Source organism: Pinus tabuliformis, chromosome 9 (genome assembly GCF_031772625.1).
Source record: "Pinus tabuliformis cultivar Carrire ecotype Pingquan chromosome 9, CPIR1, whole genome shotgun sequence".
NCBI lineage: Eukaryota > Viridiplantae > Streptophyta > Pinopsida > Pinales > Pinaceae > Pinus > Pinus tabuliformis.
Genome location: NC_142307.1, coordinates 513612212 through 513637401, shown reverse-complemented (window position 1 = coordinate 513637401; position 25190 = coordinate 513612212). Strand labels below are relative to the sequence as shown.

General features: G+C 39.7%; 1 protein-coding gene across 2 annotated transcripts in view; it reads left to right on the top strand.

Moving 5' to 3' along the window:
• The window catches only part of CLPP5 (nuclear encoded CLP protease 5), a 112079-nt gene that overhangs the window by 73473 nt on the left and 13416 nt on the right, over window positions 1-25190 (top strand). For both annotated transcript variants that reach the window (XM_089439960.1, XM_089439959.1), the window contains exons 5-6: window positions 20508-20553; window positions 20729-20801. In XM_089439960.1, the coding sequence (XP_089296086.1) occupies window positions 20508-20553; window positions 20729-20801 (119 nt within the window). The remainder of the gene's footprint in view (window positions 1-20507; window positions 20554-20728; window positions 20802-25190) is intronic.

The following is a 25190-nucleotide window of genomic DNA, read 5'->3' as shown; positions in this document are numbered from 1 at the left end:
TACACTTAGCTAGTTCATGGTGGAAATAAGGAGGGTTCATTGGGTGGCAGTGAAGCATTTGTTGAGGTATGTTTGTGGGATAGTGGGCTTTTCACTGCGATATGTCCGAGTTGGTGGAGTGTAGTTGCAGGGCTATATAGATTTGGGTGTTGATTTGGGGTAGCATCGGATGTGGTCTAGTCACGAGATTTGGTGGAGAGGTTGGCGCACATGAGATCTCCAATACCCAGAAAGGGTTTGGGCAGATTCTAAACAGTTCAGGAGATAATAAAATAATTAATATTTTTAATGGAGTCCCTAAGTCTAAACTTAGGGAAATTAAAATATTAATGTGGATTAATATGAAACTGTGTTAGAATGGTCCAAAAGACATGGATCAAGCTAGATCTAATCTTAGCCATTGATTAAGGGCTTAATCTCGGTCGTTTATTAGGGACTTAATCCCTGTCGTTGATATGTCAACAAGAAAAGTATAAGAGGAGGCTTGAGGGTCACTTGGAGAACACACCATAGTGATCAATCATTCTATTCTCTAGAGCGGGCTTTGCTAAGAGAGATAGAATCAGTTATCGGAGTTGCAACTGAGGGGCATTGAGTACAGAGAGACAGAGAGGCAGAGATAGTGCCGGGAGAGTAGCTTAGTAGCTGGGGAGAGTGACGCAGTAGCAGCTAGAGCTCACGCAGGGCCACGCAGAGGTAGTCGGGAGCTGTGCAGAGCTTCAGAGAGGCTAGTGTTGCTGACGCAGAGGGCCAGAAGGCTGACAAATGGCTTCCTAAGGCTGACGCAGACCCATCCAGGGTGACACAGGGCCAACGCTGGGCAGAGAGGTGTTGACACAGTCTAGAAAGGCAGGCCCTGGGGTTTTTGGGGCAGATTGGAGTTGAGGAGCTGCCGGAAGGATTATCTAGGGTTTCAACCTGGAGATTTGTCTCAAACTAAGAGGTATTACTGCCAAGGAAATTCTTTATTGGGTAGGCCAATTTCGTCACCTAGATTGTACTCTAATATTGCTTAATAAGAAAACCCTCAGATAGTTGCACTGGTTTTCCCACATTGGGTTTTTCCGTGGACATTGGTCCAAAAATAATGGTGTCATTTGGTGTGATTGTTTCTGTTTCCTTCAGTTGTTGATTTGTAATATGTTGAGCATGCACTAGTGTTTATTTTCAGTATTTACATTGTAAATAACTTGTTAAGTGACGAAACAAGTAGGTAGGAATAAATCAGGTAAAGTGCATAGAGGGTTTCTAACTAAGTGGACTTAGAAACTTCAACATGGTATCAAAGCATGATTGCAGATCACAGGAAGACTGAGGACATTAGCCGAGCGGAGCAATAGCAGCAGAAAATAGCTGCCCCGAGGTGACAGTCGCTGTTTCTAGCAGAGCAGTGGCAAGGGAAGGGTAACGCAGTGCCTGCATCATCAAGGGTGAGCTAGGAAGAGGCAGAGTAGAGGCTAAGGAAGGCAAAGGGAGCCTCACGCATAAGCTAGGAGGGCTGACACAATTGGCTGAGGAGGACGGGTTGCTAGTGTCAGCATTGCGCAGAGCCTAGGAGCTCTCACCTTCAGGTTGCAGGGGTTTAGAAGGCTGTGGGAATATTGCAGAGTGGAGTTGGTGAGGTACTGTAGTCAGAACAATACCTGACAGAGCAAGGCCAAGAGGAGGGAGTTGCTACCGAGGGTTTCTAGCTGAGAAACCTGAATCAATGGTGCAGTTGCACAGACGATCAGAGTAGGGGGCATCTCGACATCGGCATGAGATTTCCAGGAGGGAAATCAAGACTTAGAGGGAGTTAGATCGAGAACTTCCAGGAGGGAAGTAGAAGAGCATCATGGCACTACACAGAGTAAGAGACCAGGATAGATTGGACGGTGCGTCAAACTTCGTTGTCTGGAAGGCCATAATCTTATTCGTACTTGACAAAAATCGTGTCAAGAACTTCGCCTTAAAGGTTATAGCTATCCCAATCGACCCCAATGATAACGACAAGTACGAGGAGGCAATGGCGAGGGCCAAGAGCATCATCCTTGACGGGGTTAAGGACCATGTAGTACCACACATTGCCAAGAAGGAAACGACGTATGAGATGTGGGAGGTCCTCAAGAAATTGTACCAGCATACTTCTGTCCAGAGAAGAATGTTATTAGAGAATCAATTGAGGTCGTATCAGATGAAGAACGAAGAACCGATTGACACCTTCCTTGGAGGATTGAACGAGAGATCAGTTGACTGCTATAGAAGCCACCCTGGATCAGGAATTGATGGTGAGGAAGGCCCTAAATGCAGTCTCGGAAGACTGGGAGGTATTTGTCCAGAGTATACTGGGCAGAGGGACACTTCCACCTTGGGATGAGATGTGGGCTACTCTTCACCAAGAAGAGATCAGACGACAGTCGAAGATGGGTAGCAGCAACAAGGGGATGAAAGTGAAGCAGGAGGAGGAAGATATTGCCCTAGCATTTGAGGGAAAGCAGGAGAAGCGAAAGAAGAAGGATCTCTCCAAGATCAAGTGCTTCCACTGTGGGGAGCGGGGTCATTATGCGACCCAGTGTCCAAGGAAGAAGAGTAAGGGAGAGTCTTCCGAGACTAAGGTAGCGCTAGCAAGGGCAGAGAAGGAAGCTTTGATAGACGATGACTATGCCATGAGTGCACATGCACCACTTGAGCGGAAGTGGGGAGACATCGAGCTGTAGTTAGGTGGACTACAAGCGATGGGGGCAAGATCCTCGAGGTACTCAACCTCTTGGATTAGACCTTGCTACGGGAGCCCCAAAGAGGAGTAGTAGGATTGGCTGATGTGGGTAGAGATGGATGCGGATGGAGCGGTAGAGAGAGCTATAGTGCAGGAGTCCCAACACAGCGCGAGGCTAGCAGGCTACAATAATGTGAGAGGCATAGGAGTGTTGCACCAATGCAGGATGGCACAGAGAGGTGTGCAACGGTGCGAGATGCAGGGAGTTGTTATAGCAGTGCAGAGGTCAGAGAGGGAGCACTTGTCAACGACAGAGGGAGCTTCAGCATCAGGAGGGTCTCTAGCCCAACAGGGAGGTTAGAGTTGGGAGATCAGTTACTTACTTCTCAGTAATTGAGTTGCAGTGCAACAGCGGTGATTTGATATGATCATATATTAAATACTGATGTAGAGTTGATTAGCCATTAGTGAAATGAATGAAAACTGAAAGCACGGAAAACAAAATCTGCCTCTAACCTCCAAAACCTGCATACAAAAGCTGAAAACTCTCCTCCTTTCTTCAAAGGACAAATATGCCTTTTAAAGGCCTTTGGATGCATAAAAACCAACTCAGGATCAATTTGGCATGAATGTGTTGACTTCTTGGGTTGATTTAGTTGAGTTTAACACCTCAGGAGACACCTTAGGGTTTAGTTTAGGAATTCGAATTAATTAAAATCAATTTTCAATTAGAAATCCAAACAAAAACTTTATTATAACCTGAAAACCGCAATCGGTCAGCATTAACCGGTCGGAGGTGTAACCGTTGCATGTGAGCACTGGTGGTCTAACCACCAGGTGCCACCTCTGTGGTTTCCCTTGGCGGTTCCGGTGGCGGTTGCATTAACATCTGTCACATGGCACCTTAACCGTGATCCTGCAGTTATGATAATCGTTAAGAAACTCCGCGTTGCAAACTATAAACCGTAACCTTGGCGGTCATGTAGTATACCTGTCACATGACTTCGACTTTGACACGGTAACAACTCTGTTGTGGTTAAGCTGAACTCCGACGGTTTATTACATGTGGTCACATAATACACGGTCCCGCTGCGGTTTGTCTCTGATGGTTAGGGACTGTGGCATGGTTTATGTTTGTTTTATAATGTATTTGCATTACATTGTTACATGGGCCGAGAGGTGTAACATAGGATTAGGACTTAGGTTTAATAGTTTTCAATGTAGGATTAATACATGGATTTGTATTAGGGTTTAGCATGGCTTTAGGTTTAAACATGGATGTGTAGAATAGGATTTAGGGCTTAGATTTAGGGTAAGAGTGCATTAGTGATTCTTAGAGTAGACAAAGATAAATAGGATAGCTTAGGCGTTAGGGTTTAGGTCTAGGCTTAGGTAAACAGTTTCGTTTAACTGTTCAAGGCCTACATGTCGGCTCTGCACAGCGACATCGGCGAAACTGAATCCTTTACCAGACGATCAGCCTTGGTACATCCTTGTGGTCTCCGTGCGACATTTGTCAACATTGCACAATGACGACCATCACATCTTTGAAACTGACACTGGTGGTGACGACGACAAGACTATGTCATCGACCAGGTACTTTAACTTGAACCCTTTTACACAATCAACTATATCAACCATAAATCCTGCAAAGTCGAACTACAAAACACATGTCGTCAACCAAACCCTGGTTGCACTGTCGATGACATAAGTCGACAGCCAGGGACAACACCACATCAACTGAATGCCATGAAACCATAACATTACCTGAACATGATTATAACCAATACTGTCGATCTATCAAAGCTGAACTGAAGTGACAACAACACTGAACGACACTCATGAACATTGATGACGACACTTCGAACATATGTGCAATTGGATTGATGGATCCTCCTGGATCATTCCTCTCCACTTGAAAACTTTTGGACCCCAAAAGTTTGACTAATTAAATAGTTGATGAGGGTAGAATTCCTTGTCTTTCCATCTTGACTTGACGATGTACCAATGCATTTGATCAATCACATGCAGATGATGACCTTGATGATGCTAACCATGATACCTTTTGATTCAGTGACTTGTTCCTTCCATCCACAGTATGAACAACTTGCGACGATGGACAAACAACCTGTTATCAACATGGCAATTGAATTCTTTCCTCGATGAATCATGAGTTAGTGATTTAGAAACATCTTTGAAAACAGTATTTGTAGAAATTTGTTTAATACATCTGATGGGTATTAACAATCTACTTTCCGGAATAATTGAAATATTTAAAGACTCATTTGATTTTGACTTCACATCAATTACTTGACTTGATTTACTTTCTTGTTGACTGATTACTAAGTGAACTTGTTGTACAGAACTCATCCAGCTGTGATGTAAACACTGTTGCAACTTAGTTTGATTCTAAAAGTATCTAAGTAATTGTTGATTTACTTGAATCACTATGTCTATTAACTGATATTTCCATTGACTAACACTTTCAGTTAATGCATTAGTTTTCAAACCTTGGTAAGGAAACTTTAGATCTGCTTTTGAAAATGCTTTGTCATGAAAACTTATAGACTTCCTCTCCACTTGAAGAGAGGTTTCATTACTTTTAAAAGCATGAAATGATGATGCAATACTAAAGAAATGTGACACTGACTTTCCCCAATACTGACCTGCACCCCTGAAACTGAAAATAAACATACCATCTGAAACAAGTCTCTGATTAGACTCACATGTACCATTCCCTGCAATACACTGCTGATGATGATAGCTTCTAGAATTCAGTTGAATGAATGAATTGAGATTCATTCTGTCTTTAAGAAGATGTTCGTAGGACATTAAATGTATCTCATGTTGCTTATCCTGTTCATGAATAAGACTTCTTGGAAAAGAATTAACCACCTTAACCAATTGATCTATAAACTGAATCTTGCATCTCGAACAATCAACCTGATGTTGTTCCTTAATAACCATGAATACATATTTACTTGAACTTATAAACTACTTAACTGGATTTGAAACAATTAAATCCAAGTTTGATTTGACTTTATGTGCCCTAACAATAAATTCAACCCCTTCTTTCTTTAGGTGATATTTATGTTCTCTTCTATAAAAGACTACATCTCTGTCATAAAGATAAGGACTCCCTAAAGCAACTCCACAAATGTCTACTGGGACCACATCTAACTCCACTTCATCAATGTACTTAGATGTAATTGCAAATTTTAACCGACATTGCTTTGTGACATGTATTTGAGTTGATTTATTAATCCAACCAAATGGGTATGGTCTTGGATGGTTTTGTGTTTCCAATCCCAATTGATTAACTATATGTTCAGATATTAAATTTGCTTGCGATCCACTGTCAAACATTGTGTCAATATTTGTATGCTTAGAAGTTATCCTTATGTGGAAGAGTTCAACTCGTTTATCCTCATGTGGAGGATTTATGTTTGAAGAAGATACATTAGATTTCGAACTTAAAGTATCAGAAGATACATTAGATTTCGAACTTAAAGTATCAGAAGTTTTACCTGTCGTAACCATGGTGGTTATTCTCCGTTCATCACCTGAATCTGAACCGAGGTCTTGCTGGATTGCTGCAATGGTCTTCTTTTCATCCCTCACCTTAAGGAACTTTTTGGGCTAAAGTTCTGGATGAAGTTTCCAGCACTTCGATTCATCATGACCAATTCTCTGGCAATGAGAACAGGTAGATCTTTTGAACGATCGTTGATTTCTTTCTCTTTGAAATGTTTCCCTCACTGTCTCTGGATTCTCTGTTTTCCATCTCTTTGGATGACTGAGATGACAACTTGAATGGTCTGCCACCTGATTCAATATGTATGGCCTAAACACACACCTCATCAAAATCATCAGGATTAAATGCTGCAAATATGAATGTAAACTGCCGATGTATTCTAACAAAGTTTCACGTGTATCTAATGAAATACCAAGCGCCAACGCTTTCTTCCTGAACTCCCGAGTAAACTCTTGAACACTCTACCCTTTACCTTGCCTCAAATGCGGCCAATCAATAACAACTTGTTGCATGTATCCTAAAGGATAGAATTGTTTTCTAAGAGCTTTCAAAAACTTAGACCATGAAGAGATGACTTTCCCTGTTTGCTTTACATCAACTGAGTTTTGCTTTCCCACCAGTTTAAAGCCGTTCCCTTCATTCTAAGTGTAGCTAATTGAATTTTAGTATTTTCTTTAGAAATGTTTTGAATGTGACAATACACTTCTAACTGCTTTATCCAGTTATCTAACTTTTTAGGATTCATTTCACCATCATAAACAGGTAACTCAAATTTAACAACAAGTTTCAAAAGAGATGATTTCTTAGGTTTCTTATTCATTTCAGATGCTGCACTAGAAGAAGAAGAAGAAGAGGATGATGGAGATGATGGAGGTGAAGCAGGTTTATCATCCTTTCCTTTACCTTTGTCCTTCTTCGATGCCTTCGAAGAGGATGCTACATCTCTCGCCTGCTTGTCTTCGTACAATTCTCCCAACATCTGTTGCATTGTTAAGAACGCCTGCTGAAATTGTTCCTCACTCATATTAGTCTCAGTGTTTTCTCCTGCATTAGATCTTGACATGGTCGCTTTATGAACGAATTGTCGCTTTCCAATCTCTGGATCGATCTGCTCAAGGATTCCTTCTCCTCGTTGCGACTTAGACCTGGTTAACATTCAATGGCAACTCTACAATCGAAAACCTACTCTGATACCAAATTATATGATCTGATATGATCATATATTAAACACTGATATAGAGTTGATTAGCCATTAGTGAATTGAATGAAAACCAAAAGCACGGAAAACAAAATCCGCCTCTAACCTCCAAAACTTGCATACAAAAGCTGAAAACTCTCCTCCTTTCTTCAAAGGACAAATATGCCTTTTAAAGGCCTTTGGATGCATAAAAACCAACTCAGGATCAATTTGGCATGAATGTGCTGACTTCTTCTATTGATTTAGTTGAGTTTAACACCTCAGGAGACACCTTAGGGTTTAGTTTAGGCATTCGAATTAATTAAAATCAATTTTCAATTAAAAACCCAAACGAAAACTTTATTATGACCCGAAAACCACAATCGGTCAGCATTAACCGGTCGGAGGTGTAACCGCTGCTTGTGAGCGCTAGCAGTCTAACCACCAGGTGCCACCTCTGTGGTTTCCCCTGGCGGTTCTGGCAGCGGTTGCATTAACATCTGTCACATGGCACCTTAACTGTGATCCCATGGTTATGCTAACCGTTAAGAAACTCCGCGCTGCAAACTATAAACCGTAACCTTGGCAGTCATGTAGTATACCTATCACATGACTTCGGCTCCCACACGGTAACAACTCCGTTGTGGTTAAGCCGAACTTCGACGGATTATTACATGTGGTCACATAACACACGGTCCTGCTGCGATTTCTCTCTGGCGGTTAGGGACTGTGGAATGGTTTATGTTTGTTTTATAATGTATTCGCATTACATTGTTTAACATAGGCCGAGAGGTGTAACATAGGATTAGGACTTAGGTTTAATGGTTTTCAATGTAGGATTAATACATGGATTTGTATTAGGGTTTAGCATGGCTTTAGGTTTAAACATGGATGTGTAGAATAGGATTTAGGGCTTAGATTTAGGGTAAGAGTGCATTAGTGATTCTTAGGGTAAACAAAGATAAATAGGATAGCTTAGGCATTAGGGTTTAGGTCTAGGCTTAGGTAAACAGTTTCGTTTAACTGTTCAAGATCCATGTCGACTCTACACAGTGACATCGGCGAAACTAAAGCCTTTATTGGACGATCGACCCTGGTACATCCTTGTGGTCTCCGTGCGACATTCGTCAACATTGCACGATGACGACCATCACATCTTTGAAACTGACACTGGTGGTGATGACAAGACTATGTCGTCGACCAGGTACTTTAACTTGAACCCTTTTACACAATCAACTATATCAACCATAAATCCTGCAAAGTTGAACGACAAAACACATGTCATCAACCAAACCCTGGCGGAACTGTTGATGACATAAGTTGACAGCCAAGGACAACACCACATCAACTGAATGCCATGAAACCATAACATTACTTGAACCTGATCATAACCAATAATGTCGATCTGTCGAAGCTGAACTGAAGCGACGACGACACTGAATGACACTCATGAACACTGATGACGACACTTCGAACACATGTGCAATTGGATCAAGCGGGCAACACGATGCAACATGATGAGAGGAGGTGCAGTGCGGATGAGGTGCTGGGAGAAAGGACCAACAGTAGCACAGATGCAGAGGGAGCTGTCATACATATGCAACAGTGGCAGTGGCAGAACCATGGGCAGCAGTATAGGATACAACAGTGCAGAGGATGGTGGGCAGCAGGCCTAGCATCAGCATAGGGACCAATGTCGGATGATCAGAGTAATACTCAGTGAGGAGTATTGCTAGAGCACAGTCCTCGCTTAGAGGGAGTGTTGATTTGGGGTAGCATCGGATGTGCTCTAGCCACGAATTTGGTGGAGAGGTTGGGGCACATGAGATCTCCAATACCCAGAAAGGGTTTGGGTAGATTCTAAACAGTTCAGGAGATATTAAAATTATTAATATTTTTAATGGAGTCCCTACGTCTAAACTTAGGGAAATTAAAATATTGATGTGGATTAATATGAAACTGTGTTAGAATGGTCCAAAAGACATGGATCAAGCTAGATCTAATCTTAGCCGTTGATTAGGGACTTAATCTCGGCCGTTGATATGTCAATGAGAAAAGTATAAGAGGAGGCTTGAGGGTCACTTGGATAACACACCAGAGTGATTAGTCATTCTATTCTCTAGAGCGGGGTTTGCTTAGAGAGATAGAATCAGTGATCGGAGTTGCAGCTGAGGGGCATTGAGTACAAAGAGACAGATAGCCAGAGATAGTGCCGGGAGAGCAGCGTAGTAGCCGGGGAGAGGGATACAGTAGCAGCTAGAGCTCACGCAAGACCACATAGAGGTAGCTGGGAGCTGCGTAGAGCTTCAGAGAGGCCAACTCAAAGCACGCAAGGCCACATAGAGGTAGCTGGGAGCTGCGTAGAGCTTCAGAGAGGCCAACTCAAAGTGGATATATGAATGCATTAATCACATTGATTTTTTGATGAGGCTAGGTGTGATAAAGACAAATTGACATGAGCTTTGATTATCAATGGCGATGGAATCTTCGATTCTATTGATGCAATTAAAGATCAATATAGGATGAGTCTGATGAGTTTTATAGAATGGTGGAAAACGTATGGCAGTTCTATGACACATCTTGCATACATTGGTTGTAAGAGTGCTTTCACATGTTGTGAGCACTTTTATAGAGAGGTGTTGGAGTACCTGCAACTTTATCCATAATGTTAGGAGAATGAACATGAATTCATGGACTAGGTCAAAAGCTAACATGAGGTTTTTGTGCTATTATTGTGGGACAGTGAAGAATGATAGATCATATAAGACTTGGGACAATGATCAAGAGGAGGATAATTTGAAAGACGGAACCATAACTTTAGAGAACTTGGACACTAAGATTTTGGTTGATGGGGCTCACGATGTTGATCATGTAGAAGAGACACCATCTTCATCCACTTCCATTGTGGGCATTGGCAGGATTCCAAAGTAGCAATTTTATCATCACAACCTCCATTGGTTTGTGGCAATGTTATCAGAACTGAACTGGTGATTGAACCGAAAAACCTTGAGTGGGAATCAGTCAGAACCGGTAAAAACCAGAAAAAAACTGGGTTACCAAAAACACATAAAATATTCATATTTTAAAGAAAAACATATATATTGATGTGCATCCATATGAATCCAGACCATTTATACACAAATATGCAAAAGTTCTCATTTATATAGCGAGTAACAGTGCATGTAACCAAAATAGCACTTAGTGCAAAACATCTATGAACCAAAAAACATCAAGCAACAAGTTCTAAAAGGCCTTTATAGTCCAAAATAGCATGATAGTATGATACTACAACCGACAATACTAGAACTACAGCCTACAAGTGCTAATTGTCAATTTCATCATCAAAATCATCATCCTGATCATCCTCCTCATCCTCATTTGAAGAATGAGTAGCATCCAAGTCTGCAATCATTGCATATATTGGGATCCTTATCATCAATATAACCCTCTAAGTACTAAAATAAGATAGAAAAAGCATAGCATATCAAGTCAAGATTTTGTTTTAGTGATGGGTACATTTTTAGTAGATTCATGATAGAGGAGTTTGACAACCATTACCACTAACATCAAAGTACATAGAGGGATTGGTGCTCTTTATTAAATACTAGTTCCTTACCCTTGTACATGACAAAATCCAATGGAAATGTTGCAATTCCCACAATCATGATATCCTGAAAATTTTTTAAGTCTGTTGTATTTTGAGTGAAATATAAAATTCTACTTTCTCCATATGAAATCCAATGAGGTTGGAACCACTCTCAAACATCTTGTGAGTCATTTCCTGCTAATGTTAAACATTTAAGTAAAAGGATGGAAATAAAAGATTAAGTAGAATTTCACTTTTACTTTAAGAGTTTAACATTACCATGAAAGTGACATTCTTCTAATTCTTTCAATTCCATCCTTTTACTTAAATTTTTACCATTACCATAAAATGCATAGCAACGATAGGACCATAGGTTTGAATATTAGGTTGGCCTAGGGGAGAATTAGAAGCGGGCCAACCAATTTAAAAAAAAGGGCATTGGGCCAACCAATTTATGAAAAAAAGGCAATTTTTTTTACTCTGACTTGGGAAGGGACAAACAAAACAAAACCGGTCTTGAATTGGGCAATTCGGTGGAATAGGCCGGTTCGGTACTGAATTGACCAATTCTGATTCAGACCAGTTTTGGGCTAAATGGCCAGACCGAGCGGTTCCATCAGTTCTGGTCCGGTTCTGATAACATTGGTTTGTGGGGCTGCATAGCATTAGGTGGTGCTTGTCTCGATGTTCCAAGGCCACTTCCTACTACTTTGTTGTTAGATGATGGGAAACAAATTAGAAATTACTTGTGGCAAGAAGAAATAATAGGAGGTAGTAAAATTATTCTTCTTTTTAAGTTTAGATTCTAGAACTTAGCATTATTTGTCCTTATTATGGTCAAATATATATGACAATTTGTTTTCATATTACAATGATTTGGCCTTTGTGCCTGATGACATTTCATGGTTGATGTTATCTTTGAAGTTCGTATACGCAGGAGTAGAATATTCAAAAAAATGTTACAAACAAAATTCGTATACACAGCAGAATATTCAAAATATCTGAAATATAAGAATGTCCATCATGGGACGAATAATATATTTATATAAGAATGTTCAATACAAGTGAGATGAGATATGAGATTGTTACAAATGAGGGCCTACTTATATACCTAGGCATATGCCCCTTTATGAACGATCATGTCCTTAGAGACATGCCTCTCTAGTATACAAATCATTATTACTATTTAATTTTTAATTATTTATATTCATAACATATCTGTTACAGTTTGTTGATGATAAATATTATCAATTGAAATTTGAAACTTGAATGTTGACGCTATGGTTGATCATTGGATGACAAATGTATAATTGTTAGATGTTTGATATTATCTTTATACAAAATGGTTGATGCTTTAATGATTGTCTCTAATCTACTATGGATTACATTTTTGCTATGTTGCATGGGGACCCGCCCCCCCCAAAAATACTCACGTGCCCTGCGTTCCCTCGTTTCAGGGACTTTTGGACGCTTAGGAAACATCCCCAAACTGTTGGGGACTCCATTGGGGACTTGGGGACTTGCTAGCCATCCCCAAGACATTCTAGACAGATTTTAGGGATGTTCCGAACAGATTTCAGGGATGTTTTTGGCAGATTTCAAGGGTTTTCTGGGAAGATTTCAGGGATGTTTTGGGAAGTTTTTAGGGATAATCCAAGCACAGAGCTTCAATTTGACAATCATGGACATTGATGATTGAACAATATGATCATTTTTCCCATTCATTTTTTTTGGAATGCATTGAATCTAAATTTTTTCTACCAGTTGCAGCTCAAAACATGGGTTTTATATGATGGGTTTCATTTTGGATTTCTAGTGATTTAGATATTGGATTTTCAATGGTAAAATTATCAAAAACACCCTCCACGTCAAGAAAATAGAAAATATAACGTTTTAAAAGGATGATCCTTGTGGTTATTTTGCTTATTCTTTCTTAAGATCATCTCATCTTTTACATAATGTATGTGGGTTTCGAGAACTCATTCAAGTTTAGTGCTTCCATCATCCCGACCCCAAGCATTGTGAAAACAATCAAATAGTTGTGAATTGGGTTGAGTACTAAATGTTTAAATAAATTCCTATTCAATCCCCTTGTTAATCTGAAATATGAATTTAATATCATTAGAAAACAAAATTATTTTATAGTAGTTTTCAACACAGCTATAAAAGTTTGCAAAACTTATTGAAAAGGGAATGCCTTTTGTGTTTATCATAGTCTTTATTAACACGAAATATGAGGAAAAAAACTAATATAAAGACAATTCTCCTTGATAGATTGTTCATGGAACTTATTACAAATTTAAAGTAGTTACACATGGCCATTAATGGAATGTCACTCAACCCCTTTTCAAATTGTTTGAGATTTTAATTGGCAAGTGTAATGGTTGTGTATAATACTAGCTTGAAACAACTACAAATGTTAATATTGATTGCTGCATATATATATATATATATATATATATATATATATATATATATATATATATATATATATATATATATATATATATCGCCATCCCCAACCCCCCGCCCCTTGAAAATTTGGGGGCGCGCTCTAGCTGTTCTGGGGACTCGTCCCCTCCCCCCACCGCTCCTCCGTCCCCAAAACCAGTGCGACATAGCATTTTTGGCTTCTTGAAAATATGGCATTTGTCTACAAGTAGCACAAAAATCTACATTTTCATATTATCTGCTACTTATTTCACATTTTGCATCCCATTTTCGATATATTTGCATCATAATATATTAAAATAAAAATGGCCAATGGTGGCTAATATAACATCCACCAGGGTTCAAGTCTTATCATTGACATATTCATGCTTGGGGATGAGCGCTAGCACGCACAGAGTCAATTGGGGCCAGGTGTAAGTCCTTGCGATTTTAGTGGAATAGATATCACCTGTTTGGGGCTTATAAGTTGAAGGCAACCAAATTGATTAGTGCTAACGTATAGACTAAATTTATATTATATAAAAAGCACTCCCATGATGCTTCACTCTTGGGGTTTCTTGGAAATTGGTGCTTCACACTTCCACTCCCACTTCCACATTGTGCTTTTCCCTTGCTTGCAACGGCACTGTTTTACATCTTTATAAGGTGGTAGGTACAACTTCCACTCTTGATTCTATTTTCATTTCGAAAATGTTGAGTGTTGAAAACCAAGTGCAATGTAGTCAAACACTTAATTCCTCTTCTTGATAATTACTTGTTAATATTAGATGTCTTCTTATTGCTTCAAGTGTCTTCTTCATCAAACAATTATACATTTGTTCAATCTTTCAAGAAAAAATAGAGATCACATTGAGGCAAGAGACACCAGAAATTAGACCAGAGGCCAGGGCAAAAACCACAAGGGGAAAACCTAACAATCCTTTCCTTATATAATCAGATCAAAATGAGAGATATCCTAAGTCACATGACACGAGGACACGAGACACAGAGGACACGTAAATACGAGTATTCAATATGAAATGCAGCGACCTGGAAACAGGACATGGGGGACACGTTTTATATATATATATATATATATATATATGCCAAAATATAGTTTTTTATCCATATTAAATTGCAGGTTGCAGCTTATCTAATCAAATTGAAATATAATTACTTCTCAAAGTTCATAGTTCACTTTAAAAAAATAAATAGAATCAAAATTTACTGTTTAGAAATTAGAATGTGATATGCTTGGTCTTGATTCTTGAATATTCAATGTTCATTGTTCATGTACAACTTACAAGCACATAAGAAAATAATTGAAGTCTAATCCTATTGATTTCCTCTGCCCCCCTTGCGAGAAAATGCCACAGCTTTCCCTTCCCTCTAGATGTAGATGCTGGTGCTGGTGGAGTTGGCCCTAAAGAACTAGAAGTAGGAGCTATAGGAGCTAGACCATGTCCTCTACTGGTGGCAGGGGTAGCCCGGGCAGGTGGTGTCACCTGGAAACATTACAATCTCCCAATCCTGAAATCCTGAAAAACTGATAAGTCTGCTGCATTTTGAATGAAATATAAAATTCTACTTTCTCCATATGAAATCCAATGAGGCTGGAACCACTCTCAAACATCCTGAGTCATTTCATGGTAATGTTAAAAATTTAAGTAAAAGGATGAAAATGAAGATTAAGTAGAATGCCACTTTTACTTTAAGAATTTAACATATTCTTAACATTACCATGAATAGCATATCGATACTAGGGCCTAGACTTGATCATTAAGCTGCCCCACTCAAAAATTAAGGAGAATGTCACTTTTACTTTAAGAATTTAACATTACCATGAATAGCATATCAATATTAGGGCCTAGACTTGATCATTAAGCTGCCCCACTCAAAAATTATTTGTTTCTTTCAAAAAAAATTGCAGCTTATGCAGGCAACGTTTTCTATCAACGGAATACGCGTTTTCTAGATGCAGGACACGACGAAAACCGGCGTATACGTTTTACATTTTACAGGACACGATGAAAAACGTTTTCGACACGTTTTAGGGCCGTTTTCGTGTCCGACACGTAAAATACGGGACATGGGACCTTGGAGGACGTGTCCTGTGACTTAGGAGATATCTAAGTCAAGAACAATACCAAACTGTCACCAAGATACCAAGTCAAACCCTTCCTTCAAGTCACCTCCAAAAGTCAAAGTCAATGCTGGTCAAATCTGTTCCAATCTGGTCAAACTCAGAAAATTCTGGTCCTGCAACTTGGAGCCGAAATTCAGCCTGCAATAACCACAGAAAATTCGGCCTTTTCCATAGAAAAAAGTCCACACGTGCGACCTGCAGTGGGTCAGAAAATTTGGTCAATGAGGGAATATTCTTCTATGCTTTGACTTGTCTTCTCTGTCTTTTTACTCAGCCTCTTCTTCCTTTGCTTGGTTCAGAAAATACTTCCCATGATGTGATGAATGAATGATCTCCAAGTAGGTTTAATATGTCTCCAATATATAGCTGTCCATGAAGGTCGAATAAGTGCCACTCGGAGGGCTAGGCCGACTTGTTCAAGGAGGGCCGACCTGGTCATTGTGTGGACTTATAGACTCAGAAATAAAATCATTTTTTTTCTTCTAAACGTCCAAATGGGATATGATACAAATAAATTTTCGTTTGATTCAAAGTAAACTCTTTTGACTCTAGCATGAACAACATGCTTGACAAAAACATTATAAATACATCAATGATAAATATATATTATGAAGACCGAACCTAGTTACAACTTCAACATTGAGGATAGTTCAACTCCAAGCCATGGATTGCTGTGTCGTTTTGCAGCACTAGAAACTGCAGTCCAAGTATAGGCATTGGAGCTAACTCAAAGAAACAAAGAGGCTAATCCCCCTTTGGAACCTAGAATATCATTCTAGAATGCCAAAAGCTGTGAGGTATAACATCTTATTTGATTTTGCAACTAATATGGGAATCTTATATGGATGTAAGCTGATGAATTGAGGTTCTCCTACTTTGGGACCCACACTACTAGATCATTCTGGAGCACTAGAAGTTGTAAACCAAGTAAAGGCCCTTGGACACACGTTTTGTTGAAAATTGGTACCGTCTCACCACCCGTAGATGATTTTGTATGGTACCTTGAAGAGAAATTGCTACTATCTTGAATAAAGATCCTAAAATGATAAATAGAATCCCTGTAAAAATACAACTAGATCAGTTACAGAATGAAGTAATCCTATGCTACATCAAAAAGTGACTTGTTTTGAAAGGGTTTCTGTTTGTTAGAAGCGGGACAATGATATAAAATACTCAAAAGAATTTAAAGTATCAGAACATCGAGAATGTTAAATTATATTCAAGACAAATATGTTACATCGATTATTCGAAACCATATTGCATACCATACAGAATTCAGCGACAAACCTGGCTTGATTATTTAAGTCACTACAATGCAATTTGGTTCTCTGTTTGAGGCCTTTTTGTTAATTTTAGGTATGTTCTATGCTTAGAGCAATTTAATTCAATTTTCACAGTTAGCTCAATATCTTTTACAAATTAGCAATCACATCAGCATTAAAGTAAACTGCAGATAGAACGTAAACATAAATTGCTGAAGACAAGCCAAGACAAGTGGACACAAGATGTGGCGCTAGCCAAGGACAAACCCCAATGTGGGGAAACGCTTGATCAATTCTTCTTATATGTTCTTCAGTAGTTCATCACAGAGAGAGAGAGAGAGAGAGAGTACATTTACAACAGAAGTCAACACTTTGACTTATCTAGACAAGAGCATAGATCATCTCTAAGAAGATGATACATGAGATCAGTTGAAGACATGCTGCTTCAACTGATTCTCCAAGGTAACTCCTTCACCTATCATTATGCTGCATCTCATCATCATGCTGCACCATGTTGCACGCTATGCTGCACTGCTGTCCCATGTGCCATTGTTGAACCATGTTGTCATACAACATGTCTCATGTGCTTGCCACAGCTATACATGCTTGCCATGCTATCCATGCTTGCCATGTTGAACCATGCTGTGCATGCTAGCTGTCCCATTGTGCCACTGCTGCACAATGTCATTGCTGTCCCGTTGTGCCACTGCCTCATCATTGTTGTCCCATTGCGGCTTGTTATCCCAGCAACCCAACATTGCTTCTGTCCCAACATACTCATTGTGCTGTCCCAACATACTCACGTTGCTCTAAAAATGTATGTACCATTGCCTAGCTGTCCTAGTTTTACTGCTGTAACAGCTGTACCTAACAGTCATGCCCAAAACACTGCTGTTCTGGGCATATGGCAGCCCTTAACACTTCCTTCAGCTCACAGTTCTAGGGTCCTTGACTGCAGCAATCTTGGACTGGTTAGGGTACTTCCAACAACCCTTCAATCTGCCTAGAAGTGCCCTCCTTTACTGCAGCTGCCCTTCTAAGAGAGGAGGAGACCCTATACTGCATTTTCTGGGCAGTCTATCCCTCATCAACAACTTCGGCCTTCCTCTGTTTGCTGTGGCTTGCTATATCAAGTCTCCTCTTGACTGTGGCAGCCCAACACTCTTCCAAATGATCCTAAAACAGTCCTTATTGCTGCGGCATAAGGCCTGCGGTTAGGGCACACCTGGACAGTGACTAGGGCACAAACTGAACTGCGGATTTAGCCTCATACATCAGCGTTTAGGGCCTGTCTTCCACGTATAATTAGGCCTCATCCTTGGCTGCGGCTAGGGCAGGTTGAGGCCTCCTTTGTACATCATTAATCTGCGTCTATAGTGCTGCATTAGTCCTTCTATTGTCCATGGTTAGGGCACAACATGACCCTCCTTTCTCTGCGGTTAGATGTATTTTCCTAGTACAGCGTTTAGGGCTTTTAAGGACAGCTGCTTAGGGTCTCTTCTAGACCTGCGTTTAGGGCAGTTAGAACTTTTCCTTGCTGTGCTATAGAAGTCTCCTCCATGACTGTGTTAAGGCTTCTTCATTGACTGCATTAGGAGTTGGGACTTCTTCATTAGGGCAGCGTAGAGCCTAGGACACTCCCTCTAGATCTCTCCTTCGTCAAAACCCAAAATCGAATGAAGAGAGAGATCACAAGAGTGTGAGTGTGTGAAAATGACTTGAAGGCCACCTCTATTTAATATTTATACTAAAACGTTGAGCACAAGTGAAGGCAGTTTGGTTGCTGGCCGACCTTGTTGAATTGTCTTATAAAACAAATAAAAATTCATAACTCCATGAATACTTATCGGAATTGGATGATCTTTAGATCAATCCTACACCTCTCAATGAGAGGAATCCAAGAAAAATATCAGCTGCCATAAATAAGATGACCCACATGGAGTTTGGCCCTAATTGCCAATTTTAACACTTTTCCTCCCCTAAACAATTTTGGCTGTTGAAGGATTTCTCTTCTTCCATTTTCATACACTTGCCCCACAATCCTAATACACAAGCACATTTCTATAACCTTCACAGTTTCACTCACCAAGTCAGCCAGGACATTTCTATAACCTTCACAGTTCCACTCATCAAGTCAGCCAGGACTTTAACATCACATTTGCTCCCACACATTTCACTCAGTATCCTGAATGCTTTTCCTTGAACATTGTCTACATCTTGCATGATAATTTCTTGAATAGAAATCCCAGAGAACATCACAGTATTTGTGTACATATCAATTCCCTTAGCAGCCATACATGTGACTCTTGCAGCATGCAACTTGCATTGATGCTCTGAAATCCATCCCATTTTAATGTCTCCCACCTTGATACCTACTTTTATTAATGTCTGAAATTTCAATTGCCTCTTTAATAATATTATGCTCTTCTGCCTGACCCATTATGCATGTGAGTCTTTTTGTATACAGCTCACACAAATATCTTGAAATCCATACCATTATAAATCTTCTCCCTTGATCCCTATTTTTCTTCAATATTTAAATTTCCCTCCAACAGAACTTGCATGGCACCCTGAACCCAACTCCCTACACACCCTTGAATGGAAGGTGGGAAAGTGCCAAGGGTTGGCTTTCAGATAGGTTGAAGGGGGTCAGATTCAGTTTCATTTCCTCTATCCTCCAATAGCTCCTGTATCTGCTGAAACATGAAACATTAGTAGGCACAATTTCCCTGCTTGTTTCTGCAGCCATTCTGAAGTTATTTCATCTTTTCCTTAGTGAGCCCCCCTAGGAGTTGAAGTCTATTGACAAAACCCTATGTTAACTCGATGAACAAAGGACACTCCCATTAGAAGTTGGAACTGAAGTAATGGCCAAGTTGTTTCCAAGAACCAAGTGTTGCAAGTCCAACATCCTTAATTTTGCTGCAAGTATGATGATGTTCTGATTTTTCTCCCTTCCTCTCCTGACTAAAGCAAGGTCATATTACATTATCCCAAAATCATGCAGTGAGATGGGATAGAACCTCCCTCCATTATCAGGAATTTTCTAATTATGTCAGCCTCATTACAAGCTGTTTCATACTGCGGAACTCATACTTACCCACATAGTAAATTTGCTCTCAAAATTGTGTATGGTTGCAGGGTCATTTGTGGACTGTTTAAAATGAATCAGTGTTATAGTTGAAGATTTCAGCAGACACTTTTTTCATATGTAATCTAGGTTCCAATTCCCAGACTGGCTTAGGCTTGGCTGATATGAGTGATTCTTATATGAATTTTGTGTCACCTTCAATTTCATTGTTTAGAAATCTCCTGCTAGTACAGACTTTGATTCTTCTTATCAGGCCATGAAAGTCTGCCTGATTGCTAGTAGCCATACCTGTGCCTTTGCCGTATGCCCATCACCACTTTTATGTTGCTTTTTTGTTCTCTTATATCCCCTCCGCAAGCTGATTTCCTTGAATTTATTTTGTGGGCAGCGTCAAAATTAACTTACAATATCCTGACCTTGGAGGAATTATGAAATATAATAGTTTAAAGTAATGTCTAGCTGTGTAAATAAACTTGGGAAGTTAGCAGTTTTATTAAGATCATCTAGTGAGCATTTATGCTTTTATTGGACATCAACAGTTCAATTAAATTCGTACTCATTCAAAATTGTCTTAATTTTTTACAGGATATTATAATGTACATCAATTCTCCAGGAGGATCAGTTACTGCTGGTATGTTCAGATGAGATGAATTGCTAATTTTCTTCCACAGTGATGAAAACTGTTGACTATGTTGTGTTGCAAGGAAAAATGTGGATTGTTGCTGTTTATGCTGTTGATCTATATATCATGTTTTCCTTGTCTTATTCTGGGATGTTTGCATTGTATTTTCTGAAAAAATTGTCAGGGATGGCTGTATTTGATACCATGAGGCATATCCGTCCAGATGTTTCTACAGTTTGTGTGGGACTTGCTGCAAGGTAGAACCTTCAAGAATATTTCTCCAATTAGAATTTTTGATGTCAAAGAAATTACAATGTCATAGTTGAATAATCACAGTATTCATCTAGTTTACTATGAGTCTTGAGTGCTTTGCAACTAATTTAGGTAACTGTATCCCTCATCTGAATTTTGCACAGTGAATATCATTGAAGCAAAATGAACTATTGGTACGATGAAGAGTGTACACATGCATAAGCATCTCTGTTTTGTCCTCATCTATAATCCTAGTTCCATCCTCTCTTTTGCGAATGACTATAAGCATCTTCTTTGTTGTAAGGAACATAGCTTTCTTTCCATGAGGAAACATGAGTTTCCTTTGGCCTTCTGTGACTCTCCTGAAGTCTTTTGACATCCTCTACTCCCTAGGAAATACACCCTCCTTTTTGACATCAACAGTCCTTGTTCATGCATACCACCTCTCTTCGTGATTCGCTGCCTCAATCTTCAGTCTGTATCCCCTCCCCACCCTCCAATCACTGATTCTTTTCTTGAAGACATTAGGAGAGGTCTGGATTATGAGCACCAGCAAAGTGGCGAATGAGGAAGGATTTCAGACAGAATTACTGAAGCACGATAAGTGCTCCCTAGAATTTTACATTTCCGATATTTTTAATCATGTTTGCATTGGGTTTCCATCTTTATGGTCGAACATATCATCCACCCCATCTTCAAATCAGGTGAGACCTAAGAAATTGGATTCATTGAAAACCCTTGACGTGTCGGAATCCGACGAATCAGACACGATTCGGTGGGACACGTGTCCTCTGAATGTGTCTGAGCATGTCCCACGCTTGTCCAGGAGTGTTCGAGGAATGTGCCTAGCCTGTCCCGATTTCGGGACACGTGTCCCCTGGAATTGTGTGCCGTGTGGCCCATAAAGCCCGATTTTGGGTCATTTCTCCCTCACTATTCTTCATCTCTCTTGCTGTGGGTGTGTGGGAGCGACTAGCAAAGGGTTTGGGAGCATTTTGGAGGCAATTTAAGCAACATGTAAGTGCATTTTGCTTCTATTTTTTTTGCATTTTTATTACAACAATTTGCATGTGCATTTTTTTACAAGTTTGTGCCATTTTTCTTTTTTTTTTTTACAAGTTGTGCATTTTTTCTTTATTTTTTTACAACGTTTGTGGCTCAATCAAGGGCAGCAAAGAAGGGGCAAAGAAAGGGGAAGAATGCCTGCATTGGAGATGCCCTTCCTGTTCCAATTTCATTAGGGGTTTGCAAGTGTTCCCTCTATTGGAAGTGGCACTTCAACAATGGCTTCAAATGTTGAGGGAAAAATTAATTTAGAAACACAATAGGCTCAAGAAAACAAATATCCCTTGTGGATGTATGTCACAAGAGAGCAAAGGCCAGGCAAAATGTTGAAGGGGTAAGGCAATGTTGCTTGGAAATGCAACTATTGCAACAATCATTTCATGAGCACTTATAAGTTATTACCATGTGAAAGCTCATTTATTGGCTTTACTAGGTTGTGGAATTGGAGCATGTACATAGATGTTGTTAGCTAAGAGGAAATATATGGAAAAAGAGGCCAATGTTGGTGTGGCAAAGGTGGCTACAACATCTAAAAAAACAAGAATGATGATCCCCTTCCATTCTTGAGGAAAAACAACAACAAATTTTTATTTGAGAGTTTTGGTGGAGGACAAGCAGTAAAAAGAAAGGTAGTGGTACTTGGTCCAATGGACAAGATTTTTTAGAAAGAGAAATGGGAAGAGCTTGATCTCACCATTGCATTTTTTTTTCTATCAGAACTTCATATCCTTTAATGGTGCACGCTCACCTTTATTTATTGAAATGTGCCGAGCTCTAACTTAAGGGGCTCCATCAGGGTATGTGCCTCTTGGGTCAGAGAAGCTTAGAACCACTTTGTTGATTAAGGCAAAGAAAGAGGTGGACAAAATGCTTGAGCCTATTAAATCATCATGGGAAACATCTGGGGTTAGTATTTGTTGGAAAATCATTGTTAGATTAGGGTTTGATTCTCCTTACTTGATAATTACTTGTGAGTTATGTTGGCTTCTTTTACTTTTTTATTATCTTATCTTTCATAAAGCAATTACCATATTATGTGTGTATGAAGATTACAAAACAAGAGACACAAGATGTAGGCACTATGCCAGGGCAAAACCCCCCTCGAGGGGAAAACCCTGTCAAAATTTCTCTTCCTTTCAATAGTATTCTTTGAGACTTTCACCCTAGACAAAGAGCAAACCTTCCCTCCACACCAAGTCAGCCAGCGAGATCTTCGACCCCTTTTCAACAACACTTCCTTCCCAACAACTTTGACTATGCAACAACTTCCGGCATTAGGCAACAACAAAAGTTGGAAGACTTTGATCTCCCAAACTAGGGCACGAAACAGAGAGAGAGAGGCTCCAAAATTTTGATTTTCTTCTTCTCCTTAGACTTGACCCAACTCGCACTTCCTTTTGCTTCCTTAGACCCACTTCGCACTTCTCAGCTTCCTTAGGGATATCAAACTAGCTTGAGAAGAGATGCTTCAAATGAATTCGACCTCCTTCTATTTATAGGCTTCAAGTGAGGTCAAATTGGTGTCCTTAGGCTGACTTGATCTCTTCTAGGCCGACTTGGTGTGGAGGTTACATAAATTATATTTGACTCAATAGTAAACCTTTTTACATGATTCAAAAGCCCAAGAAGGGTCTCTTTGAATGTACAATGACTCTATAAACTCAATATTAATCCTAGGAGTCCACAATGGGGACTTTGACTAATATAATGATGACCCAAGCATGAAACCCATGCTTTAATAAGTCATTGATACAATAATAAAAAATCTTTTCTTTATTCTTTTGACAAGTACATTTTATGATGACTCAAATACATTAATGAAGACCAAACCTAGTTACATTTTCCAACACTCCCTCTTAACTAGGGAGGTATTCATAATATACAAATACAATGGAAGATCTCAAACTATATGAACAATGAAGAACTTTAGGCACTGCAATGCCATGGACTAGATTCCTGACTAGGGCAATCTATCTAAGTGGGAATAAGGTGGACTCAAGCTTTTAACACCTCTAGGTACGATCGAGCTTACTTTCTAACCACCAACCCAGGGACTTAGGTGCGTAGCCATGGTCAGAGCTCTATGACCCATGCCACCTTCCCTACTTTGGGACCTAGACATCAACACAAAGTGCCGACCATATGTCTTCCTAGGGAATGCTTCACTCGCAAATCCTCAACAAATCTCTTCCAATTTCTTATCATCAATACAATCAACAATATCTACTAAACCAAGCAGGTTTTTTAGATATTCAAACTTCTTATTAGGAAGAGCTTTTGCTAGTATGTCCACTACCTGTTCATCTGTCGAGACATACTCCAACTTCACGATCCCATTTTGCATCAGGTTCCTAGTAAAGTGGAACTTATTGTTGATATGTTTCGTTCTAGCATGAAACACGAAATCTCCAGATATCTTGATACAACTTTGATTGTCACAATTAATCACAGTAGGATCCAAAGACTTCTTGAACAAATCTATTAGAAGCTTCCGTAACCAAACAACCTCCTTCCCTACTTCACATGTAGCCACATATTCTGCCTCAACACTACTTAAAGCAACAAGACCTTGCTTCCTTCTCATCCATGAGATCATAACAACTCCCAAACTTAAAACATCCTCTGGTAGTGCTCCTTCCATCTGTCTCATTGCTAGCCCAATCAAAATATGTGAAGCCAATTAGCTTGACTTCCTTACTATCATACTTTAGGCAGCGATGTATAGTGCCATGAAGATACCTCAATACATGCTTGGCAACTATCTAGTGATCATGACGAGGATCCAATTGAAACTGACTAAGAATGTTTACTACAAAACATATATCTGGCCTAGTATTTACTAGATACATTAGGGAACCCGCCAATTGTCGATAGGAGGTAGGATCCATGAGACTAGAGCCAGAATCCCTCAATTTCTTGAGATTGGTGATCATAGGAGTAGTCATTGACTTGTAATCCATCGTCCCGAATTTCTGCAACAACTTGATGATGTACTTTCCTTGCCCCAAATATATCTCCCTAGGTCTATGCCATACTTCTAGACCCAGGTAATAGTGCATCAGTCCTAGATCTTTCATTTCAAATTCAGTTGCCAACATCTTCTTGCATTCTTGAATTCTTTGTTCCACACCTGTGATGAATAAATCATCCACATATAGTAGAATAACGATGGGCTCATTATTCACGACCTTGCTGTAGAGATTCAGATCAACAAAACCCTTCACGGACCCAATTCTAATTAGATATGCATCCATCATTGTATACCATGCCCTAGGTGCTTGCTTCAAACCATATAGGGCCTTCTTAGGTCTACAAACTTGAGAGTCCGT